An 18,963-nucleotide genomic window follows, 5' to 3' on the forward strand; every position below is an offset into this window, starting at 1 on the left:
GAGGCGAGCATCAGGCTTCAATATGTACGTCGTTTACTTCGCGTACGTTGGGTTGCGGCAACATACGTATGTAACGCCCCAATAGTAGCACCCTCCTCTGCACTTCTTTGCACTTCAGAAGGTCGGGGACGCATCCCAGGCTTCTAGAGGGGATGCAGTCTTCATAACGGCCAAGACTGCTATAAACGCCGAAAGACTGATGGACGTCGAAGTCAACCTTATAATCGTAGTATTTCCGAGCGTCCACGCTGTATTTCTGGCCTTAGCACCGCGCAAACAACTCACGCACATGGATAAAGGACCACGAGGCATGACGGGAATTGGCCTGTCCTGCTCGACCTGATCACCAGTCCATGTGAGAGCCAAAAATCGAACAGGTTGCCCTACTAATAGTACACTTTGAAGCCGTACCTGCCACTAGCTTACAATGCTGAGTCGAGTCCAAGAGAGGAGACGGCGGCGCATGAGCAGATCGACGTCTACCATGTCCTTCGACGTCCCGGCGCGGTTATTTGAAGTTCGGTCTCCTCGGTTTTCACGCCTCTTTGACTTTCCCCATCCTCAAGCCTCCACCGTGAAGTATGTCCCCCCAACCGGACCATCCAACCCAACGTTGAGGGCGAACTCGGAAACGTTGAACCCTTGGCGGTCAGACTTGAGGTACGGCGCGATGAAGTCGTAGGTGAAGAGGGGAGGTTGGCGATAGGCAAGAACAATGTATCTGCGATTGGTGTTAGTACGAAGATGTCGAGCAAGACGATAGAAACATCGAGCGAGAACAAAGGAGGAGGGAAAAGATGGAGGAAGTATGGCAGATGAGACGCGCGTGCCACAAATGCATCGAAGAGTAATCAGAGAGCAAGATCTACGCGAGCTCCGAGCCGCGACGCATAGGAGGATCACATGGAAGAGAACGAGGTCAGACGGGCAGCGCGGATCTTACAGAGCTTTCCTCGGAGTGAGGTCGCTCTCGTCGGAGTCAGCGTGTTCCCCTCGTGGTCCCCAAACCAATCCTAATTCCTGCGCCGCCAGCGGGGGAGGGCCACGCGACGGGAACGAGGGCCGGAACAAAGGCTGTAGTCTGTTTGGAACACCAGGAGCCCCTCCGCGCTGTGCACCAAGCCAAACACGCACAGGCAACCGGCCGACCACCAAGCCAAACCCGCCTCATTGAACGCAAACACGCTTCGTCGAGACCAAACACGCACCCCCAAGCCAAACACCAGCGCCGCGGCGACTCGCGGGCACCACAAGAAGAAAGGCACATATTACTCGTGAGCCAGATAGACAACCAACTCACCTGTGTGCGTCTGAGTCCTCAGGCGGCGCGGGCGATTTCCATTCCGTGACGGGCTCGGTTAAATTCGTGATGGGGGATGTGAAGGGCGTGCGGAGGTTGTCTTGCGGCGCTACCGACCAGATATGGTCTTCACCAACGCCCTCAACCGTATAGTTGGCGCCCAGATAGTGCCGCACTTGCGACACGGATGGGTCGTCGGGGTAGTACGCGTCGGGGTCGACGACGAAGAGCTAGGGAAGATGTGGTGAGGGGTCTGATCGTATAACAGGAGGCTGGTAGCATACAACATATTTCTTGAACACTGGGTTCAAATCGGTCAATACGACTGCAGACGCGCGCGAGAAGTACACGTCCACTCACTGTCATTGTGACGAACGGAGTTGATCACAAATCGAGGGAAGGTGTCCGTGTCTGCGACGAAGGAGCATCATCAATCAGACTCGGACGAGCAAAGTGGAATGCAACCACAAGCAGATCGATGACTTACCCTTCACACCGAGCTCCACGCCAGGCTTCCGTACGACGGCCCCAGGGAACTCGACGTATAGCTCGAGCAAGGGCTCGAAGGAGGGCAGGACATCTGGCACGATCTTTGCGCGGTAGAACTCGTCCTTGACATCGTCGAAGGGGCCGGGCCGCGTGACGAAGAGGGCAGCATAGATAGTGGCGAGGAGCGTGAAGGGTTGCATGATTGTTCGATTTGGTCGCAAGATCGAGTGGGCCACAGAGGTTGCAGTCCAGAAAGAGGTCAAAGTTTTATAGAGCGGCGTTGGCGATTCATTGTGAACCCAGTTTGCTCGGCCGTCATCATCCTTGACGCAAGACCTTGGTGTCGACAAGACGTTCTGAGTACGGCATATGCATGGTAAAGCCTTCCTCTAGGATGAAGAGCGTCGTTCTGGAATACCCAAGCCTTCTTTCAACGTCAGGTGTCGAGTATATTCGAGTCTAGGAGGCGGCCATGAACGTCGACGAAGACAGAATGCGAGGACGGCGCGGGGAAGAGGCGTGGGAAATAATTATCCATGCCACATGGCACGTGCCGCATTCAGGAAATGCGTCTTTCTTCCTCCCACCTCGTCTGTACTCGACGGCGACAATGTAGCTTGAGCTAAAGTCAATGCAATGTCTCTGACTGATACCCTTCACACTGTACAAAAGGGTCTCCTTCTTCCAAAGGCCTGGAAGGGAGTATACTTGCGTCGTCCTTCTCGCCGGCGCGTCGCGCTACGATGACGCGATCACCGTGGGTCGTCCAGACCTCCTGACTTCGTCAACGAGACCGCATCTTGCACCATCGACATTGGCTATACAGCTGATAAGTAGGCCGCCTCGCGGAGAACGGCGACTGACGACCTCTACTGCAATCCCCCACCGCGATCGACACCCATTATCACCTCGAGCACCCCTACCCATCCACCATGGCCGCCCCGAACCCCAACTTCTCCACTGTGCCCCTTCTTGACTATAGCGCCGCCCTGGACCCCGATCGTCGCGCCTCCTTCCTCCTCCAGCTCCGCCACGCCCTCATCAACGTCGGCTTCCTCTACCTCTCCAACGCCCCCGTCTCCACCGCCCCCCTCCGCTCCTACATCCCTCGCTTCTTCGCTCTACCACCGGAGGAGAAACGCGCCATCGCGATGACCAACTCCCCGCACTTCCTCGGGTACACCGCGTTCGGCACGGAGCGCACGCGCGGGGCGGTCGACCGGCGCGAGCAGCTCGACTTCGCGACGCCGCATCAGAGCCGGTGGCGCGAGGGGGACCCGGATTACTATAACTTGTGGGGCCCGAGCCAGTGGCCGAAAGAGGAGGCGCTTCCTGGGTTCAGGGAGGTGGCGGAGAAGTACTTGTTGGAAGTGCAGGAGCTGAGCTATGCGTTCGCGGGGCTGGTCGGGGAGGCGCTGGGGTTGGGGGAACATCGGCTGGATAGGTTCTATGACAAGCCGGAGCTTATGCAGCATCGGGCGAAAATTGTGAAGTACCCGGTGGTGGAGAGCGAGGGCGACGATCAGGGCGTAGGCGCGCATTATGATGCGGGGTTCTTGACTTTCGTGAGTTGACCTCGGATAGGTGGTCGGAGTGGACCCCTCTGATGCCTCGACTCGCCAGCTTCTACAAGCATCAGAACACGAGGGCCTGCAGGTGCAGAACCTGACTGGCGACTGGATCGACGTCCCGCCAATCCCTGGTACCTTCGTCATCAATATTGGGAAGGGTACGTTTGAGACTTCTAATCCCGTGCGCTACATAGAAATGTTGATCTTCTGTTCATTGAAGCCCTCGAATTCGTCACTCAAGGCCTCGCGCGAGCAACCTCGCACCGCGTCAAGTCCCCGCGAGGCTCGACACCCCGGTATTCGGTGCCGTTCTTCCAGAATATCGGGTTGCATATGGTGTTGCCGGACGTGAAGTTGGAATGTGGGTATTGACTGAGCTCCGGACTGGATTGGACTGGACTCCGTATAGATATGGTCCTGGCGCTGACGACCACCCAGTCCCCGAGGAAATCCTACGACTGAAGGATGCGCGGGGGCAGGTTAGCAAGACTGATTGTGAGTTTTCTCCCATGAACTAGTTCTTGTCAACCAGCTATTCAACGCTGATTCTCCACGCAGCTGTCAACTTTACCGAGTTCGACCGCGAGCCATCTGGCAAGGTCAATCTCATCGGGCGGGTTAAGTGAGTCTTTCTCTTTCTATCTCGCTAATCATGCGTCTTCTGGCATCGATTCTCACACTCATCCTCAGGAGCCATCCCGACGTCGGACAGATCCACTACCCGGAGCTGTTCAAGCAGTACTTCCCCGAGGGTTTGCCTGCGACGTTCAATGCGTACTGAACCACGCATGCCGCATGAAACCTAGACCACGTTTGTACCTATATGCACTATCGAAATATTCTACCGAGCGGATGCGAACGGGAGTCGCCAGGAAATTATTCATGCCATCCATCGCACCTCTACAATGCAGCTCTGCCTGATGTCTGTAAGCGTATCAGCTCAAACAGTCAGGGAAGGATTGTCTCTGTTCTCACCTCTATGGGCAAGAACGCCATCAGCACCGCAGCCACCACTAAAAGAGACGCAGAGATGAAGACGGGTCTGTGGATGGGATATCGTTAGTATCCCCCCCTCGGACTCCGAGACCCAATGGATATGGGACCAACGCCTGCTCACAAATTCGCCGCCATCCCAGTCGCTCCCCCCTCCCTGGACGTCGTCGCGATCTTGATGACCGGCGCAAGCACACCAGCGATCCGATTGAACGCAGAGCACACTGCGTCGCCCGTGCCCCGATGTGGTGCGGGGAAGACCTCCGGCGTGTACGCATACAGCACCGCGTACATCGCATTCGCCGTGAGCGCGGACGCGCACGAGAACCCGAGCACGGCGGCGTCGGTCTTGCTCGTCGTGAATAGGAATAGGAAGACGCCCGTGAGGAGCGTGCTGAGAGCCATGACGAGCTTGCGGCCGACGAGGGCGAACTTGCGGGTGGGCTCGCTGTCGGCGTGTTTGACATTGTGGTCGATGTTGGCGTTCGAGCGCGTCCAGTCGACGAAGAGGCAGGCGATGCCGGGGCCGACGATGCCCAGTACAGAGATGATCGTATAGTTGCGGTACGTGGTGCCGGTGGACGAGTCGCTGTCGGATAAGCGGTCTGCTAGATAAAGCGGTAGGAAGGCGTTGAAGAGCGGGTAGGCGAGGCCAATCAAACTGTATGGTTCTTGTTGTGAGTAGCTGTAAATGGAAGGGCTGGTCACGACTCACCCCCACAATAGGATCGTCATGGTGGTGTTGATGGCTAGTCGACGCCCATTGAAGAGGGGTTTGAGATGCGATCTGTGAATTCTACCCAGCGACTCGAATAGCGGATGCACGGAAAAACATACAGGGATGGCTTCAAAGAGCGCCGGCCCACGTCCTTGGTTCGGCCGGCCTTCTCTTCCACAGCCTTGAGTTCAGCGACTGTGAGGCTGATGGTACGGCCATTGCGCCGAGATATGTGCTGAAGAACCTGGTAATATCGGTCATGACGAGGATAGTCGAGGAGAACAGGATGAACAACCTCTAGCGCCTCTTCGTCGCGTCCTCTCGCCAAAAGGTACTTTGACGACTCTTGTAGGTCGAAAACGAAGAAGCGGAAGACGAACACCAGGCATGTCAAAGACCTTCTAGTACCTGCAATCAGCATGCACAAGACGCAGACGCGCTTGGACGCACAGAAGGTAGCTATATAGACGAATTTATCAGCAATTTGCATGGGGCTGTTGAAAATAACAAACAAGGTGTATCGCCATCCCATGTTGTTCACTTTCGAACATTCTGCTTGAGGAGCGTCGGGTTTGCAGGAGAAGTTCGAAATGAAGCCCCAAGCGACAACGGATGCCACAAGTTGGCCTGCAGCCCAGGCCGCCGACAAGAAAGTGAGAAGATACTGGATGTCGAAATTTGCTGAGTTCGTCAACGAGTCCGGATAGGCAATAAAGAAATACCTGATGCGACTGTGGTATATGTTCAAGGAAAAGTACACCTATCGCAGACGCAAATCAGTGATGAATGGATGGATTATCGATGATAGAGGTTCTACCATCTACAGGAACGCTGAGAGAGTATTCTGCGTCAGTGTATGCTCAAAAGAGGTTCTTGATTTACACTCGCTTGCCTCCAACTCCGAAGCCTACGCACGCTACGAGCGCCGCAAAAGTCACGAAGTTAGGAGCACCTCCGGCCGCTATACCGAATACCCCTGCAATGAGGAGCGTAACCTGATAGCGAACTTAGACTATCCTGGTGAGGAGAGACGGGAGAAGCAGCCATACGTTATATGATACTTTGCGCCCGATCATGTCGGCGAGAGTGCCCCAGACGCTGGCGCCCAAGATAAGGCCTACATACAGTGCGAGTGTTGCGAACTCGACACGGGATGGCTTGAACTCCTGCTGGACTTGAACAAGAACGACTGCGACGCCCTGAAGCCAGATATCTGAGTAAGTGTGAGTCGAACGAGTTCGATGCAAGGAAATAATTTTGACTAACTGTCCGCCATCCAGCCCAGGCCAGTCAACAGGAAGAGTTCGATTTGGTAGCGTCCAAAGCCTATCCTGCAGGACAAACTCGGATGAGGAGGTTTTCTACGCAGTTCATGGTAAGGGGTACTCTTCTTGAAAGCAGCGATTCACTACCGAAAATATATCAGCCTGGCCGAGGGCAGGACGTTGAGCCACATACCGAGCGCGCATTTCCTGCCATAAACCGTGTCCTCGCTTGCGCGTCGGACAAGCTCCTGATCGGTCTCGCTACTGGCCGGATGTTCTTCTACATCGACATCGAATGTCGTCGAGGTGGAGGAGGCCATGATGAGAGTGCACAACAAGCTGTCTACGCACCCCTCATCGGCGCAATCATTGCCTACAAAGGATAGTGACGTCCCCGTGGCGTCTAACACCGACGAGGCTCACGATGTTGTGGTCCCGAACTGAGGCAGATCGACGGCGGGCTTGGCACCTCGGGCGCTACTGCACACTAAGCATCATTATTGCATTCGCTCTCGAGCACCGCCGGCTTAACATTGTAGTCGCGTCATTGTAATGCATGGAAGGATTTCCTCGGATGTCCCGCCACTTTTAGCCTGCGATTGCGTGTAGTTATTCGTACTTCCCACAGCGTTCTAAAGTGCAGCCCGACCAGCCGTCTACGGGGGTCCTTAAGATCAACATCTCGTATTAACAGCTTGGGGTATACGCACCTCGAATGGCAGCAATGCCATAAGCAATGCAGTGACAATGAAAAGCGAGGCCGCGACGAAGATGGATCTTGTCGGTGCACTCTATAAGACGAGGTTACGCACATTGTGATGATGAACGCACGCATTAGCTGTCGCCGAGCCTGTCTCCCCGCCCCCTGCTTTTGTGGCAATCTGAATCACCGGCGCCAGAATCCCAGCCAACCAGTTGAGCGACGAGCAGATGGACTCTCCCGTTCCCCGGTGAGGTGCAGGGAAGACCTGACGACCCATCAGCCTGCCTCCTGGTCGTCCGAGAAACAAAGACGCACCTCTAGCGTATACGTGTACAGCACTGCGTACATCGCATTGCTTGCGGCCGAGGACATGCACGAAAAGGTCAGTACGGCCGCCTCGTTTGTGCTTAGCGTGAAGAGGAACAACAAGATCCCTGTCAGGAGTGTCTCGAAGACCATGCTTAGCTTGCGCCCCATCAATCTGAAGCGCCCCGGTGGGCCGCGCGATGCAGAGTCGACGAACAAGCACGCGATGGCGGGGCCGACCATGCCGACGACAGAAATAATGGTATAGTTGCGGTAGACGGTGTGGATGGAAGAGTCGGAGTCGACGCGGCGAGCGAGGTACAGCGGGAGGAAGGCGAAGAAGAGCGGAGAGGCGACGCCGGTGATACTGAGAGGCTCGTCAGTATGTGGTAAAATGCACAGCTAAAGGTGAAGACGAACGCCCAGATCGACATCGTCATGGTCGTGTTGATGGCGAGTCTTTTCCCAGCGAAGAGCGGCTTCAGATGTGACCTAGACAACAGCGTAACGCTTGCAAGACTAAAAGAAAATATGTTGACGAACAGAGATAGTTGGGAAAGGGACTTCTTGACGATGTCCTTTCGCGAGATACGTGTCGGGACTTGGACGCGTTGCATGTCCTCAAGTGTCAGGGTGATCTCCTGGCCATTGCGCTTCGCAAGATGACGCAGAACCTGAGAGGGTGAGCTGAGTGCATTATTTTCAGATGCGAAGTCTACTTACGGCCAGGGCCTCCTCATCGCGGCCCTTGGCGATGAGATACTTCGATGATTCCTGCAAATCGAAGACGACGCAGCGGAGCAGGAACATCACGAAAGTTAGTGCGCCTCTGAGAAATCAGGAATCAGAACCGGTCGCGATATCACAGCTTGCGAACACACAAGGCATAGAAGGTGTATCTCCAGCCCATATTCGTTCCCTTTGCGCACTCTCCCGGCGACGCGGACGAATCACAGGAGAAGTTAGCGATGAAGCCCCATGCGACGACGGAGGCGACGAGTTGGCCCGATGCCCACAACACCGAGAGGAAGGTGACGGTGTACTGCAAGCGCGTCAGCAAGCACAACACTTCGAAAACCTGACACTGACGTGGTGCGACCGTGGGATATGTTCCAGGTATATCGCCCCTGTAGCAGCGTGAGATACATGCAGAAGGAAAACGAGCGCGTACCGTCGACTGGAATACTGGAATGAAATCGAGCGTGAGCTGATGAGAATCCTGTGTAGTCACACTTACTTTCCACCCACACCGAAGCCCAACAGGGCCACAAGTACGTTCAGCGTGACGAAGTTTGGCGACGCTCCGGCAGCAATCCCGAAGATGCCTGCAAGGAAAAGGGTGATCTACGACGTTGAGTAGGTATGACTCGAGTGGTTGCTCAGATAGACTTACATTGAAAGATACCTTGCGCCCTATGATGTCGGCGATAGTGCCCCAAGTGACGGCACCAATTCCGAGGCCAGCGTACAAGGACAGCATGACGAACTCGATCCGCTTGGGATTGAGCTCCCGCTGTATCTGACTGAGAACGATGGCGACACCCTGCGCCCAGATATCTACGTATCGATAAGCGCAAATCCTGGCTGAATATGAAAACGGCGCTTACTGTCCGCCATCCACCCAAGCCCGGTTACGAGGAAAAGCTGGACTTGGTAGCGTCCGAAGCCCACCCTAACATGTAGGTCAGGCTTCAAGAGAGTGTAACGAGTGAGTATCAAGCGCACTCCTCCTGTAAGCATCGATTCACTGGTGACCCCTCAAGTTCAGATGGATACGTAAGAAAAAGAGAGCTTTACCGGCTCACCTAGCTCGCTTTTCAGTTCATACGCCCTTTGGACGCCAACCTCTTCCACCAGCTCGTCGAGGCCGCCGTTTTCGATCTGTTCCTCCACCACAACAGTCTTTGCAGCATCGCCTGGAGTCATGATCGCGAAGGAAAAACGCGGTCCCGCCAAAGGAGCGCTCGAACCGATATATACGGCTCAGCAGTAATGACAGCGCTGGTCTGACGTTCACTGCGGGGTCAGTGCGGCAGCGGTCGAGGTTAGTTGATGAGGATGGCCTGGGGAGTGCAAGTGCCGAGCCTCCTGTGTTCTAGAGAAGAGCTCGGGGAGTTCAGTGCTCTGAACGGAAGGCTTGTTATGGCATGATCAACGCCCCGTGGGCAAGGTTTGCCGGCGCAATCGCGCGCTTTTGTTGGAAAAGGAACACTAGCTGCAAGGTGATTTCATTTCTTGGACTGGATACTGGCTACAGTGATCAAGCATTCGATGAGCAGCCATCACTCGATGAGCAATTGGCCTCGGGAAGGACTTTCATGTCTTCGTGTCGCGCCGGAGAAATTGATAGCCACAAGAGAAGTGCACTATGTACAGCGCATAATATTTTCAAGCCCGGAGGTGACCGACGTCGAGAGCAGCGGGCTTGTGAAGGCGGTTGAGCAGCGCTTGAGCAACTCAAGCACAATTAAGAAATATTCCTACAAGTTCATCTGATGCCCGCTCGTTTCATAGATATTCTAGGATGTAGAAAGAATAGTGTAGAGTATGACTGAGCTGCGTGAAACGTGCGGAGATGCTTTTGTGCGGATGGAAATGAGCAACAGCTGCAAGGAAGGCGAAATGGGCAGCGTGAGCAGTCACGGAATCACATCGGCAATCGGGCCTGTCGTGCCGTAACTCTTCGAGATCCCAGCGTAGACGACCCAGAAGGTACGAATACTGAGCAGGTTTCGCTCGTAATAAGGCGCACCGCTTGCACAACGGCCGTGGAGGTGAGAAAAGGGGGAGAGAGGCGCTGAAGTAGCGACATGGAAGCTCGGACGGTGGTCCTAATTGAGACTCGCCTCAACGGGCCGGCGTGATGTGACACTGCTCATCGAGTGATTTCGCTGCCGTTTGCTCATCCCCGCCATGATCCCCCTTTTGTATTGGTATCGCTCGTCCCTGGACTCTGAAAAGTTCGCATATTGAAAGCCACATATAATGCGGTCAGATCGATGTACTTTTACAGATGCCAAAGCCCGACAGTAAATACTCCGAGGCAGCCCAAAATTGGTCTGCTCATTGAATGCTTGATCACTGTACAGCAAGTTAAATGCGCAGCTTTCTGGATTTTACATGATGCGTCGTGCTGCAGAAACACGCAGGCAGATCAACTGCACCCCGAGATGATTGACAGAGCAAGCAAAACTCACGTCAGTTCTTATTAGCAGTACAGTTGGCGTAAGTCAGCATTGCGGGTTTTACGTTCGAAGAGTTACTAGAGTAGCAGTACATGGCCTTGCACGTGTACTGAGGGCGCATCTGGGTTCATGATGATGGTGAGAAACACGGTCTCGCGATTTCGATTACACCCCGTGCACGTGGTCACCGGCATTTTCCACCTTGTCCTCAGCCTCCATCTGCATGATGGTTGCCTACTTGCTGCTATCAATGCTCTTGCCCACCCAAATATCTGCTCATCTGACTGCACCTACCTTTCGTCAGACATGTACTTGATCTCTGGCAACAGGCTCGGAAAGCCCATAATGAAAGCGATCCACGTGGCTCTCTGATCTCAATATCCTCGATCACGATCAGAGTTCCCTCGTCCCGTTCCACCAACTTGAGACCCCACCAGAGCCGGTATATACCTTCATATCCTCCCAATCTACCCATGCTTATTGGATCTACACAGAAATGCTGGTTCTCTCCGGATCGTCGGCGCTTACCGTCGCCAAACGCGCCGTGCTGCTCAAGAGCATCCAGGCGATCTGCCCACAAGTCACCTCCGTTGATGCGATCTGGCTGCACCTTGTCAATGGTACCTCGACAGAGAAGGAGGAAGAGCTGGCGGATACGGAGAGCGCTTGGTGTCGTGCGCTGAACAGCTTGCTGTCGTACGGGGACGACGATCAGCTGAAGGGTACGCTGGCGCGCTTCAGAAAGGGCGAGAACGTCGTGTACGTCGTCCCCCGCCCCGGTTCCATCTCCCCCTGGTCTAGCAAAGCGACCGATATTGCGCGCATCTGCGGTCTCGCCAATCACATCGACCGCCTCGAGCGCGGCAGCGCATACGTCCTCGAGCTCGAAGGCGGCGCGGCGCTCACCCCCACCGCACTCGCCACCTTCACCGATCTCATCTACGACCGGATGACGCAGATAGCGGGCCTCGCACTCCCCGACGCGGAGCTCCTCTTCTCCCACCACGCGCCGCGGCCCCTGCGTACCGTCGCGTTGCGCGATCAAGCCCCCGAGACCGCGCGCAAGACGCTCGAGGAAGCAAACCGCACGCTCGGCCTCGCGCTCGCGCCGGACGAGATGGACTACCTCGTATCTGCGTACACGGCACACGTCGGGCACGACCCCACCGACGCCGAGCTCTTCATGTTCGCGCAGGTCAACTCGGAGCACTGTCGACACAAGATCTTCAACGCGGCGTGGACAGTAGACGGGGTGCAGCAGGACGCGTCGCTCTTCCAAATGATTCGCAACACGGAGAAGGTGATCGAGGGCCGGCGCACTATCTCTGCGTACTCGGACAACGCGGCGGTGCTCGAGGGGCAGGCCGCGGTGCATCATTTCCGGGTGCAGTCGCACGACGCGGCGCGCGAGCCGGTGTGGACGGTTGACGCCGAGCCCGAGGACGCGCCGATGCTCATCAAGGTCGAGACGCACAACCACCCGACCGCAGTGTCGCCCTACCCCGGCGCAGCCACAGGCTCCGGCGGCGAGATTCGCGATGAGGGCGCCACCGGGCGCGGCTCCGAGCCCAAAGCGGGCCTCGCGGGCTTCACCGTCTCCAACCTGCGCATCCCGGGCTTCACGCAGCCCTGGGAGGCGCACTCGATCGGCAAGCCCGCCCACATCGCGTCCGCGCTCGACATCATGCTCGAGGCGCCGCTCGGCGCGAGCGCGTTCAACAACGAGTTCGGGCGGCCCGCGCTCGCGGGGTACTTCCGCACATTTGAGGTGGAGGCGGCGCCGGGCGATGTGAGAGGGTACCACAAGCCGATTATGGTTGCCGGCGGGTACGGCACGGTGCGGCCCCAGCACTCCCTCAAGGGCAAGATTCAGCCCGGCGCGCGCCTCGTCGTGCTCGGTGGGCCGGGAATGCTCATCGGCCTCGGCGGCGGCGCGGCGAGCAGCCAGGCGAGCGGTGCGGGGAGCGCCGATCTCGACTTCGCCAGCGTGCAGCGCGATAACGCGGAGATGCAGCGCCGCTGCCAGCAGGTCATTGCCGCGTGCGTCGCCGCTGGGCAGGAAAACCCCATCGCGAGCATACACGATGTCGGCGCGGGCGGCTTGTCGAACGCGCTCCCGGAGCTCGTGCACGACGCGGGGCTGGGAGCCGTGTTCGAGATCCGCGACGTACCGGTCGCAGATTCGTCGTTGAGCCCGATGGAGATTTGGTGCAATGAGAGTCAGGAGCGATATGTGTTGGCGCTGGAGACGGATGGGGTGGAGGCATTCGAGCGGGTCGCGCGCCGTGAGCGTTGCCCGTATGCGCTGGTAGGGACTGCGACGGCGGAGGAGGAACTTGTCGTCACGGATAGGCTGCTGAAGGAGGACGTCGTGCGCCTCCCCATGTCTACCCTCTTCGGCAAGCCGCCCAAGATGTCGCGCAGCGACTCCACCCTCGTCCCCGCCCTCTCGGCCTTCGACGCCTCGCTATCCGCACACCTCCCCTCAGGCGCGTCTATCTCTGACCGCATCTCCCTTGCAGCCAACCGCGTCCTCCGCCTCCCGTCCGTTGCGTCCAAGAACTTCCTGATCACAATCGGCGACCGGTCCATCACCGGCCTCGTCGCGCGCGACCAGATGGTCGGCCCCTACCAGGTACCGGTCGCCGACGTCGCCGTAACCCGCGCGTCCTATGACTTCTTCACGCACACCGGAGAGGCCATGGCCATGGGCGAGCGCACCCCGCTCGCGGTCGCGAACGCGCCCGCCTCAGCGCGCATGGCCGTCGCGGAAGCGCTGGCGAACCTCGCGGCTGCGGCCGTCGACTTGCAGAACACGAAGCTAAGCGCGAACTGGATGTGCGCGGCAGGGAAGGCGGGCGAGGGTGCGGCGCTGTACTCGGCGGTGAAGGCCGTTGGGTTGGAATTATGTCCCGCGCTCGGCGTCGGCATTCCAGTGGGGAAAGACTCGATGTCGATGGCAATGCGGTGGGAAGGTGAGGGCGAGGGTGGCGAGAAGGTGAAGAGGGAGGTGGCGAGTCCGCTGTCGCTGATCGTGACGGCGTTCGCACCGGTGCGCGATGTGCGTGACACATGGACGCCGATGCTAAGGAGCGATGCGGGAGAGACGGTTCTGATACTGGTGGATGTCGCGGGAGGGAAGCAACGTCTTGGGGGCTCGGCGCTTGCGCAGGTATTTAGCACTGTCGGCGCGGAGACGCCGGATGTGGACGACGCCGGCGTGTTGAAGGCCTTCCTCACCGGGTGTCAGAGCGTCAGGCGCAAGAAGCCTGGATTGGTGCTGGCGTACCACGACCGCTCGGACGGTGGCCTATTCACCACTCTTGCGGAGATGGCCTTCGCTGGACGGGTCGGTGTCGATGTCAACATCGACGCGCTTGGCGGAGATGCTGTATCTGCGCTCTTCAACGAAGAGCTTGGGGCAGTATTCCAGGTGCGAACCACCGACGCGGACGCCTTCGCGGCGGCCTTCGAGACTGCAGGCGTCCCGCGTGGCTCGATCCTCTTCCTCGGGAACGTCGATACCACCAAGGAGGACTTCGTCATTCGCTCTGGAGATGCGGTCATCTACAGCAGTACGCGCGCTGAGCTGCAGACAGCATGGGCGGAGACGTCTTTCCAGATGCAGTCCCTTCGCGACAACCCTTCCTGCGCCGCCCAGGAGCATGCGTTGATCACCGCACCTTCTCACCGCGGTCTTTCGTATAACTTGCCATTCGACCTCCTCCCGTTGCAACCCCTCGTTCCCTCCCTATCCGCGCCAATCTCTACACCTCGTCCTCGCGTCGCAGTCATCCGCGAACAGGGCGTCAATGGCCATACCGAGCTCGCCTTTGCGCTGGCCGCCGCTGGCTTCGATGCTCTCGACGTTCACATGTCTGACCTGCTATCGGGTAAGGCAACCCTCGGCAACGTCCGCGGCCTCGCTTTCCCTGGAGGCTTCTCATACGGCGACGTGCTCGGCGCCGGGCGCGGTTGGGCAGCGTCTGTGCTCCGCTCCCCCAAGGCACGCGCGGAGCTCTCACGAGTCCTCAGCGACAAGCGATGCTTCGCTCTGGGTATCTGCAATGGCTGCCAGTTCCTCAGCGCGCTCAGGGAGATCATCCCAGGTGCGGAGAGCTGGCCAGCATTCCGGGCGAACGAAAGCGGGCGGTTCGAGGGGCGGGTGTGCGAGGTCGAGGTCGACGAGCGTGCGGCGGAGAAGAGCGTCTTCTTCCGCGGCATGGGTGGCGCTAGGCTCCCTGTCGTCGTCGCGCATGGAGAAGGCCGAACCGTGTTCGCGGGCGCGCACGACAAGGAGGCGCAGCAGTCCGCTGCGTCTGCGTTCGCTGCGTCCTCGCAAGTCGCGCTTCGATACGTTGACTCTGATGGGAAGCCGACGACGACCTACCCGTTGAACCCGAATGGAAGCCCGCTCGGCATTACCGGCGTGCAGACGCCCGACGGACGCGTACTCGCCCTGATGCCGCATCCCGAACGCGTCACTGCTATGGTGTCGAACAGCTGGGTGCCGGAGGATCTCAAGCAGAGCTGGGATGGTCCCGGACCGTGGTTCAGGATGTTCCAAAATGCGCGCGCATGGGTGAACGAAAACTAATGACCCGAGTATCTGAAAGGATGTGTGTGTGAATCTCCATCGAACATCGTCAGATCGAAAAGCTAATCATAACTTTAGCCTGTCGATGCCCTTTGTCCTGCCTAGAATGTTGGGCCCACTGCTGGATGCTAGCCCAGTCAGTCGCTCGCTCGCCCTGCAGAAAATAGAGCTATGAAGTTATTCCAATATGTATTGATCTGTTGTAGAATCATAATGTAACATAGTGCCGTGCTTGACGACTCCATACGCGCTCGGAGGAGGTAGTGGACAAATCTGACGAGCGGTTGGCCACAACTCATTGGCTAGCGAGGAGGGCGTACAACATGACGAGGGTCAACGTCGCATGTGGATGCTTTTGCTAGGAGAAGGACCGACAATGAAGAGTGCGCACCTTGTCAGGCAGAAATGGGACGACAACCGCGCGGATGGCGACTGAAAACAAGGTGGAAGATGCCGGTGCCCACGTGCTCGAGCATAATCACAATGGCGGGTCCTGAATCGTGCTTTCCGCTGATCATAGTCATCTCAAACGCCACCGACGCTCAAGGGAGCCCATATACTGAGGCTCTGCTATGTTTTGGGACACAAAGCGCACGATGATGCTTTACGACCGTGGTACGAATTCACGTGAGTTTTCCCCAGGTTGTGCTGTCAATCCTTTTCTCAGATTGCTCGATAATGCGGTACGAAGTTTTAGTGTAACGTTAAAAAGGCTCAACGGTAGACTTGCTGAAGCGTGACCAGTCCAAAAGATACAATCGCCTTGCGGCCGCTAGCGCTCTTCTTCCGAAAGAGGCGATTGCGCTTGCGAACCCTGCCTCCGCGCCGGCGGACGTCGCCCAGGCCGCGACAAACACTTCATCTGGACCACTGCGAACCCAGAACTCTTCTATAGAATACAGGAAGCTCGTTCTTTGCACCCTTTTGGGCCGACTACATGGAACCGCTGCCGCACTACCCCGAACGGTAACTCAGACTCACGTCAGGTTAGCGCTGCCGCTACTGCCAAGTCGTATAATTCGGTTCGAGCGCTCTTTTGGCGGAACTGCGTTCTTCCTTCGCTCTCATGACCCCAGGCGACGCTGAAAAGACTGTTGTGGTGGAGGAACAGATCGCAAATGACAACCTTGACGAGCTGGTGGAAGGGGGTGGCGTGCAAAGGGCGTATGAACTCAAAAGTGACCTGGGTGGGTAGCTGCCCTTCCTCCATCCTGTGCATCAGCCTGATTGTGCTCCGTCGCCCAGTCAATCGATGTTTACAAGAGGAGTACGCTCGATATTGGCACGTTCGAATCTCATGAGACCTGACTTTTACCTCAGAATCGGCTTCGGGCGCTACCAAATCCAGCTTTTCCTCGTCACCGGACTCGGGTGGATGGCGGACAGTAAGCGCTGCTTAAATATCGAGCGGAACTCTCATGCTCATCGATACATAGATATCTGGGCGCAGGGCGTCGCCATCGTTCTCAATCAGATACAGCAGGAGTGGAACCCCAAGCGGATCGAGCTCGTTCTGCTGTCCTTGTACGCCGGCCTTGGGATGGGTGCGATTACTTGGGGCACTATCGCCGACATCGTAGGGCGCAAGGTGTCCTTCAATGTAAGTCTATATGTGCATAAACTCGAGCCGTTAACGCATGCAGCTTCGTAGATTACCCTCTTTATCGCGGGGGTCTTTGGGACCGCTGCTGGAGCTTCGCCGGACTTCGTCACGCTGAATGTCCTCGTGGCTCTGTTAGGCTTCGGTGTCGGCGGAAAGTGAGTTCGACCTCTTCAGGTTTGCCATTAGCTCACACTCCATTCCACCCCAGTATACCAGTCGACGGTACGCGCTTCTTTTCCTTCTGCGCTTATTCTTATGCTGCTAGTACAGGAGCGCTATACCTGGAGCATATCCCGCAATCACATCAAGTTAGTGGCAATATATTGCAGAGATGTGCTCGCTGACGCGCTCGCAGTACACCGTCACATTCCTCTCGGTGATGTGGGCATTCGGCCAACTCGTCGCCTCCGTTGTGGCCTGGGGCTTCATCGCCAACTTCTCCTGCGATCCGTCCATATTGCCCGGAGAGTGCGCCAAGGGCGCGAACATGGGCTGGCGATACACCTTCTACGCCCTGTAGGTTTGCAAGCTGCGCAGTCTCGCAGCCTGATCTGATATCAAATCCCCAGAGGCGCCTTGACTTTCGTGATGTTCCTACTCCGCTTCGTCGTCTTCGACCTGCAGGAGTCGTCCAAGTACCTCGTCGCCAAGGGCCGCGATGAAGAGGCTCTGGCCGTAAGCTAGTATCCTCTCCCAGCAACCCGCCCACTCGACTGACGCTTTCAGGTTCTGCGACATCTGGCGAAGCGCAATGGCCGGGAGATCACATTGACGCTCGAGCACATACAGCGTGTCAAAGTTGCGACGCACATCTCCCAGAAGGAGAGCATCAAGAACTCCTTCTCTCAACTATCTCTGTGCGTTGGCGTAATATGCGCTAGCTTTGCAACTTCTGACGTTCGAGAACAGGTCACATTTGAAACCGCTCTTCGCTGGAAGAAGACTCGCCATCAACACGACCATGACGATGTCATTCTGGGTGTCAGTGTCTTTGGCTTTAGCTGCGTTGCTAGCCCAATACTGACGAAGTTTCGACAGTATCACCGGCATCGCATCCACGCTGTTCTTCGCCTTCCTCCCGCTTTACCTCGCCCATCGCGTCGACTCCGACTCCTCCACCTACACCGTCTATCGCAACTACACCATCATCTCCATCGTCGGCATGGTCGGACCCGCCCTTGCGTGCTTGTTCGTCGACTCTGGATCGCGCGGCCCACCAGGGCGATTTAGATTGATGGGGCGCAAGCTGAGCATGGTCTTCGAGACGCTACTGACAGGGATCCTGCTGTTCCTCTTCACGCTGAGCACGAACGAGGCGGCCGTACTTGCCTTCACCTGTATCTCCTCGGCCGCAAGCAATGCGATGTACGCGGTAATGTATACGTACACGCTGGAGGTTCGCCGCTTTCGCTTCTAGACGCTCATGAGGCTTTCTGATGCGCTTTTAGGTGTTCCCCACTCCCCACCGGGGTACAGGAGAGTCCATTTGCTCGTTGCTGACTTATGTGGCGAGCATTCTGGGGCTGGTTATCCAGATTGCCACAAAATCAGCGGAGGGAGGAACGGGATCAGCAACCGCAAATGCGTGCGTTCTTCATCGTACCTACTGTGTTTCCTCCGACTCATGGGCCACATTGAGCAGATCCATTCTTGTGGCAGCCTCACTTTTCATTGTCGCGGCATTGCTAATGGCGTTGCTGCTGGTCGAGGTGCGTTTGCTGCGAGCTCGTGGGATGGCAAGGTACTGATGAATATCCTTAGACGGCTGGTCGGGCAGCGCTTTGATGTGGTAGACGAGGTTTGACAGGGACTGCAAACACAAGCGATGGCGAGCTGCAGAGCAACTTAGATTGTAGTCAGCCTTCTTGGAGAACTGTTCCCCCCTCAGTTCCAAATTGATATGCAATCCTGTCGAGAGGATTTCTAAGGGTAGTTCGTACTAGAGGAAGCCCCGGCTTCGCCGGCTGCGAACCTTGCTTGCATCTCGCGCATGAGTTTGCATCCTGCTATCCTGTTTAGGGACCTCGCCCGAATATCTCCTTTCCTTTCCTTTCCTTTCCACTTACAGAGCTCGTCGTGTGGTCTCGTACAGGAGTTGTGGACGCAAGTGTCTACGCGTTGGCCGGTGTTGTCGTCGGAACGTGCCACGCACATGGGGTCATTTTTGATGGGGTCAATAAGACACGGGAAAGACCTTGCAAGCAAGGTGATAGCGCATCACCTCCCTATTTTT

At 56.9% G+C, this 18,963-nt stretch overlaps 6 protein-coding genes across 6 annotated transcripts; 3 read left to right on the top strand and 3 right to left on the bottom strand.

Moving 5' to 3' along the window:
• Nucleotides 1–354: 354 nt before the first annotated feature.
• SCHCODRAFT_02633196 (PEBP-like protein) lies at nucleotides 355–2,271 on the bottom strand. The gene is made up of 5 exons (XM_003029511.2): nucleotides 1,788–2,271; nucleotides 1,661–1,711; nucleotides 1,585–1,601; nucleotides 1,301–1,530; nucleotides 355–721 (listed from the first exon to the last, which is right to left on the bottom strand). The coding sequence occupies exons 1-5, from the start codon at nucleotides 1,987–1,989 to the stop codon at nucleotides 562–564; spliced, it is 660 nt and encodes a 219-aa protein (XP_003029557.1). The 5' UTR covers nucleotides 1,990–2,271; the 3' UTR covers nucleotides 355–561.
• Nucleotides 2,272–2,386: 115 nt separating this feature from the next.
• On the top strand, nucleotides 2,387–4,240 carry SCHCODRAFT_02633200 (Clavaminate synthase-like protein). Its single transcript, XM_003029118.2, has 6 exons — nucleotides 2,387–3,354; nucleotides 3,413–3,518; nucleotides 3,581–3,721; nucleotides 3,799–3,855; nucleotides 3,919–3,982; nucleotides 4,051–4,240. The coding sequence occupies exons 1-6, from the start codon at nucleotides 2,722–2,724 to the stop codon at nucleotides 4,139–4,141; spliced, it is 1,092 nt and encodes a 363-aa protein (XP_003029164.1). The 5' UTR covers nucleotides 2,387–2,721; the 3' UTR covers nucleotides 4,142–4,240.
• Nucleotides 3,829–6,803, bottom strand: SCHCODRAFT_02750599 (MFS general substrate transporter). The gene is made up of 14 exons (XM_050347243.1): nucleotides 6,760–6,803; nucleotides 6,530–6,709; nucleotides 6,458–6,479; nucleotides 6,338–6,402; nucleotides 6,121–6,284; nucleotides 5,987–6,066; nucleotides 5,522–5,530; nucleotides 5,191–5,472; nucleotides 5,069–5,140; nucleotides 4,478–5,014; nucleotides 4,336–4,402; nucleotides 4,051–4,284; nucleotides 3,919–3,982; nucleotides 3,829–3,855 (listed from the first exon to the last, which is right to left on the bottom strand). Exons 2-12 carry the CDS (start codon nucleotides 6,654–6,656, stop codon nucleotides 4,261–4,263), a joined length of 1,449 nt encoding a protein of 482 aa, XP_050198682.1. The 5' UTR covers nucleotides 6,657–6,709; nucleotides 6,760–6,803; the 3' UTR covers nucleotides 3,829–3,855; nucleotides 3,919–3,982; nucleotides 4,051–4,260.
• A 15-nt stretch (nucleotides 6,804–6,818) lies between these two features.
• Nucleotides 6,819–9,334, bottom strand: SCHCODRAFT_02633206 (MFS general substrate transporter). Its single transcript, XM_050345756.1, has 15 exons — nucleotides 9,151–9,334; nucleotides 9,071–9,092; nucleotides 8,953–9,017; nucleotides 8,739–8,902; nucleotides 8,583–8,689; nucleotides 8,517–8,530; nucleotides 8,435–8,472; nucleotides 8,227–8,387; nucleotides 8,069–8,174; nucleotides 7,889–8,019; nucleotides 7,766–7,837; nucleotides 7,355–7,712; nucleotides 7,168–7,304; nucleotides 7,047–7,113; nucleotides 6,819–6,992 (listed from the first exon to the last, which is right to left on the bottom strand). The coding sequence occupies exons 1-15, from the start codon at nucleotides 9,269–9,271 to the stop codon at nucleotides 6,969–6,971; spliced, it is 1,587 nt and encodes a 528-aa protein (XP_050198683.1). The 5' UTR covers nucleotides 9,272–9,334; the 3' UTR covers nucleotides 6,819–6,968.
• A 1,612-nt stretch (nucleotides 9,335–10,946) lies between these two features.
• Nucleotides 10,947–15,443, top strand: SCHCODRAFT_02633208 (phosphoribosylformylglycinamidin). The gene is made up of 3 exons (XM_050345757.1): nucleotides 10,947–10,972; nucleotides 11,025–15,150; nucleotides 15,206–15,443. The coding sequence occupies exon 2, from the start codon at nucleotides 11,027–11,029 to the stop codon at nucleotides 15,125–15,127; it is 4,101 nt and encodes a 1,366-aa protein (XP_050198684.1). The 5' UTR covers nucleotides 10,947–10,972; nucleotides 11,025–11,026; the 3' UTR covers nucleotides 15,128–15,150; nucleotides 15,206–15,443.
• A 724-nt stretch (nucleotides 15,444–16,167) lies between these two features.
• On the top strand, nucleotides 16,168–18,669 carry SCHCODRAFT_02633212 (MFS general substrate transporter). The gene is made up of 15 exons (XM_003029120.3): nucleotides 16,168–16,314; nucleotides 16,373–16,394; nucleotides 16,448–16,512; nucleotides 16,564–16,727; nucleotides 16,779–16,885; nucleotides 16,939–16,952; nucleotides 17,001–17,038; nucleotides 17,086–17,246; nucleotides 17,300–17,405; nucleotides 17,457–17,587; nucleotides 17,640–17,711; nucleotides 17,769–18,126; nucleotides 18,179–18,315; nucleotides 18,373–18,439; nucleotides 18,492–18,669. Exons 1-15 carry the CDS (start codon nucleotides 16,194–16,196, stop codon nucleotides 18,513–18,515), a joined length of 1,587 nt encoding a protein of 528 aa, XP_003029166.1. The 5' UTR covers nucleotides 16,168–16,193; the 3' UTR covers nucleotides 18,516–18,669.
• Nucleotides 18,670–18,963: the final 294 nt, after the last annotated feature.

The sequence above is a fragment of the Schizophyllum commune genome (genome assembly GCF_000143185.2).
Source record: "Schizophyllum commune H4-8 unplaced genomic scaffold SCHCOscaffold_9, whole genome shotgun sequence".
NCBI classification, from domain to species: domain Eukaryota; kingdom Fungi; phylum Basidiomycota; class Agaricomycetes; order Agaricales; family Schizophyllaceae; genus Schizophyllum; species Schizophyllum commune.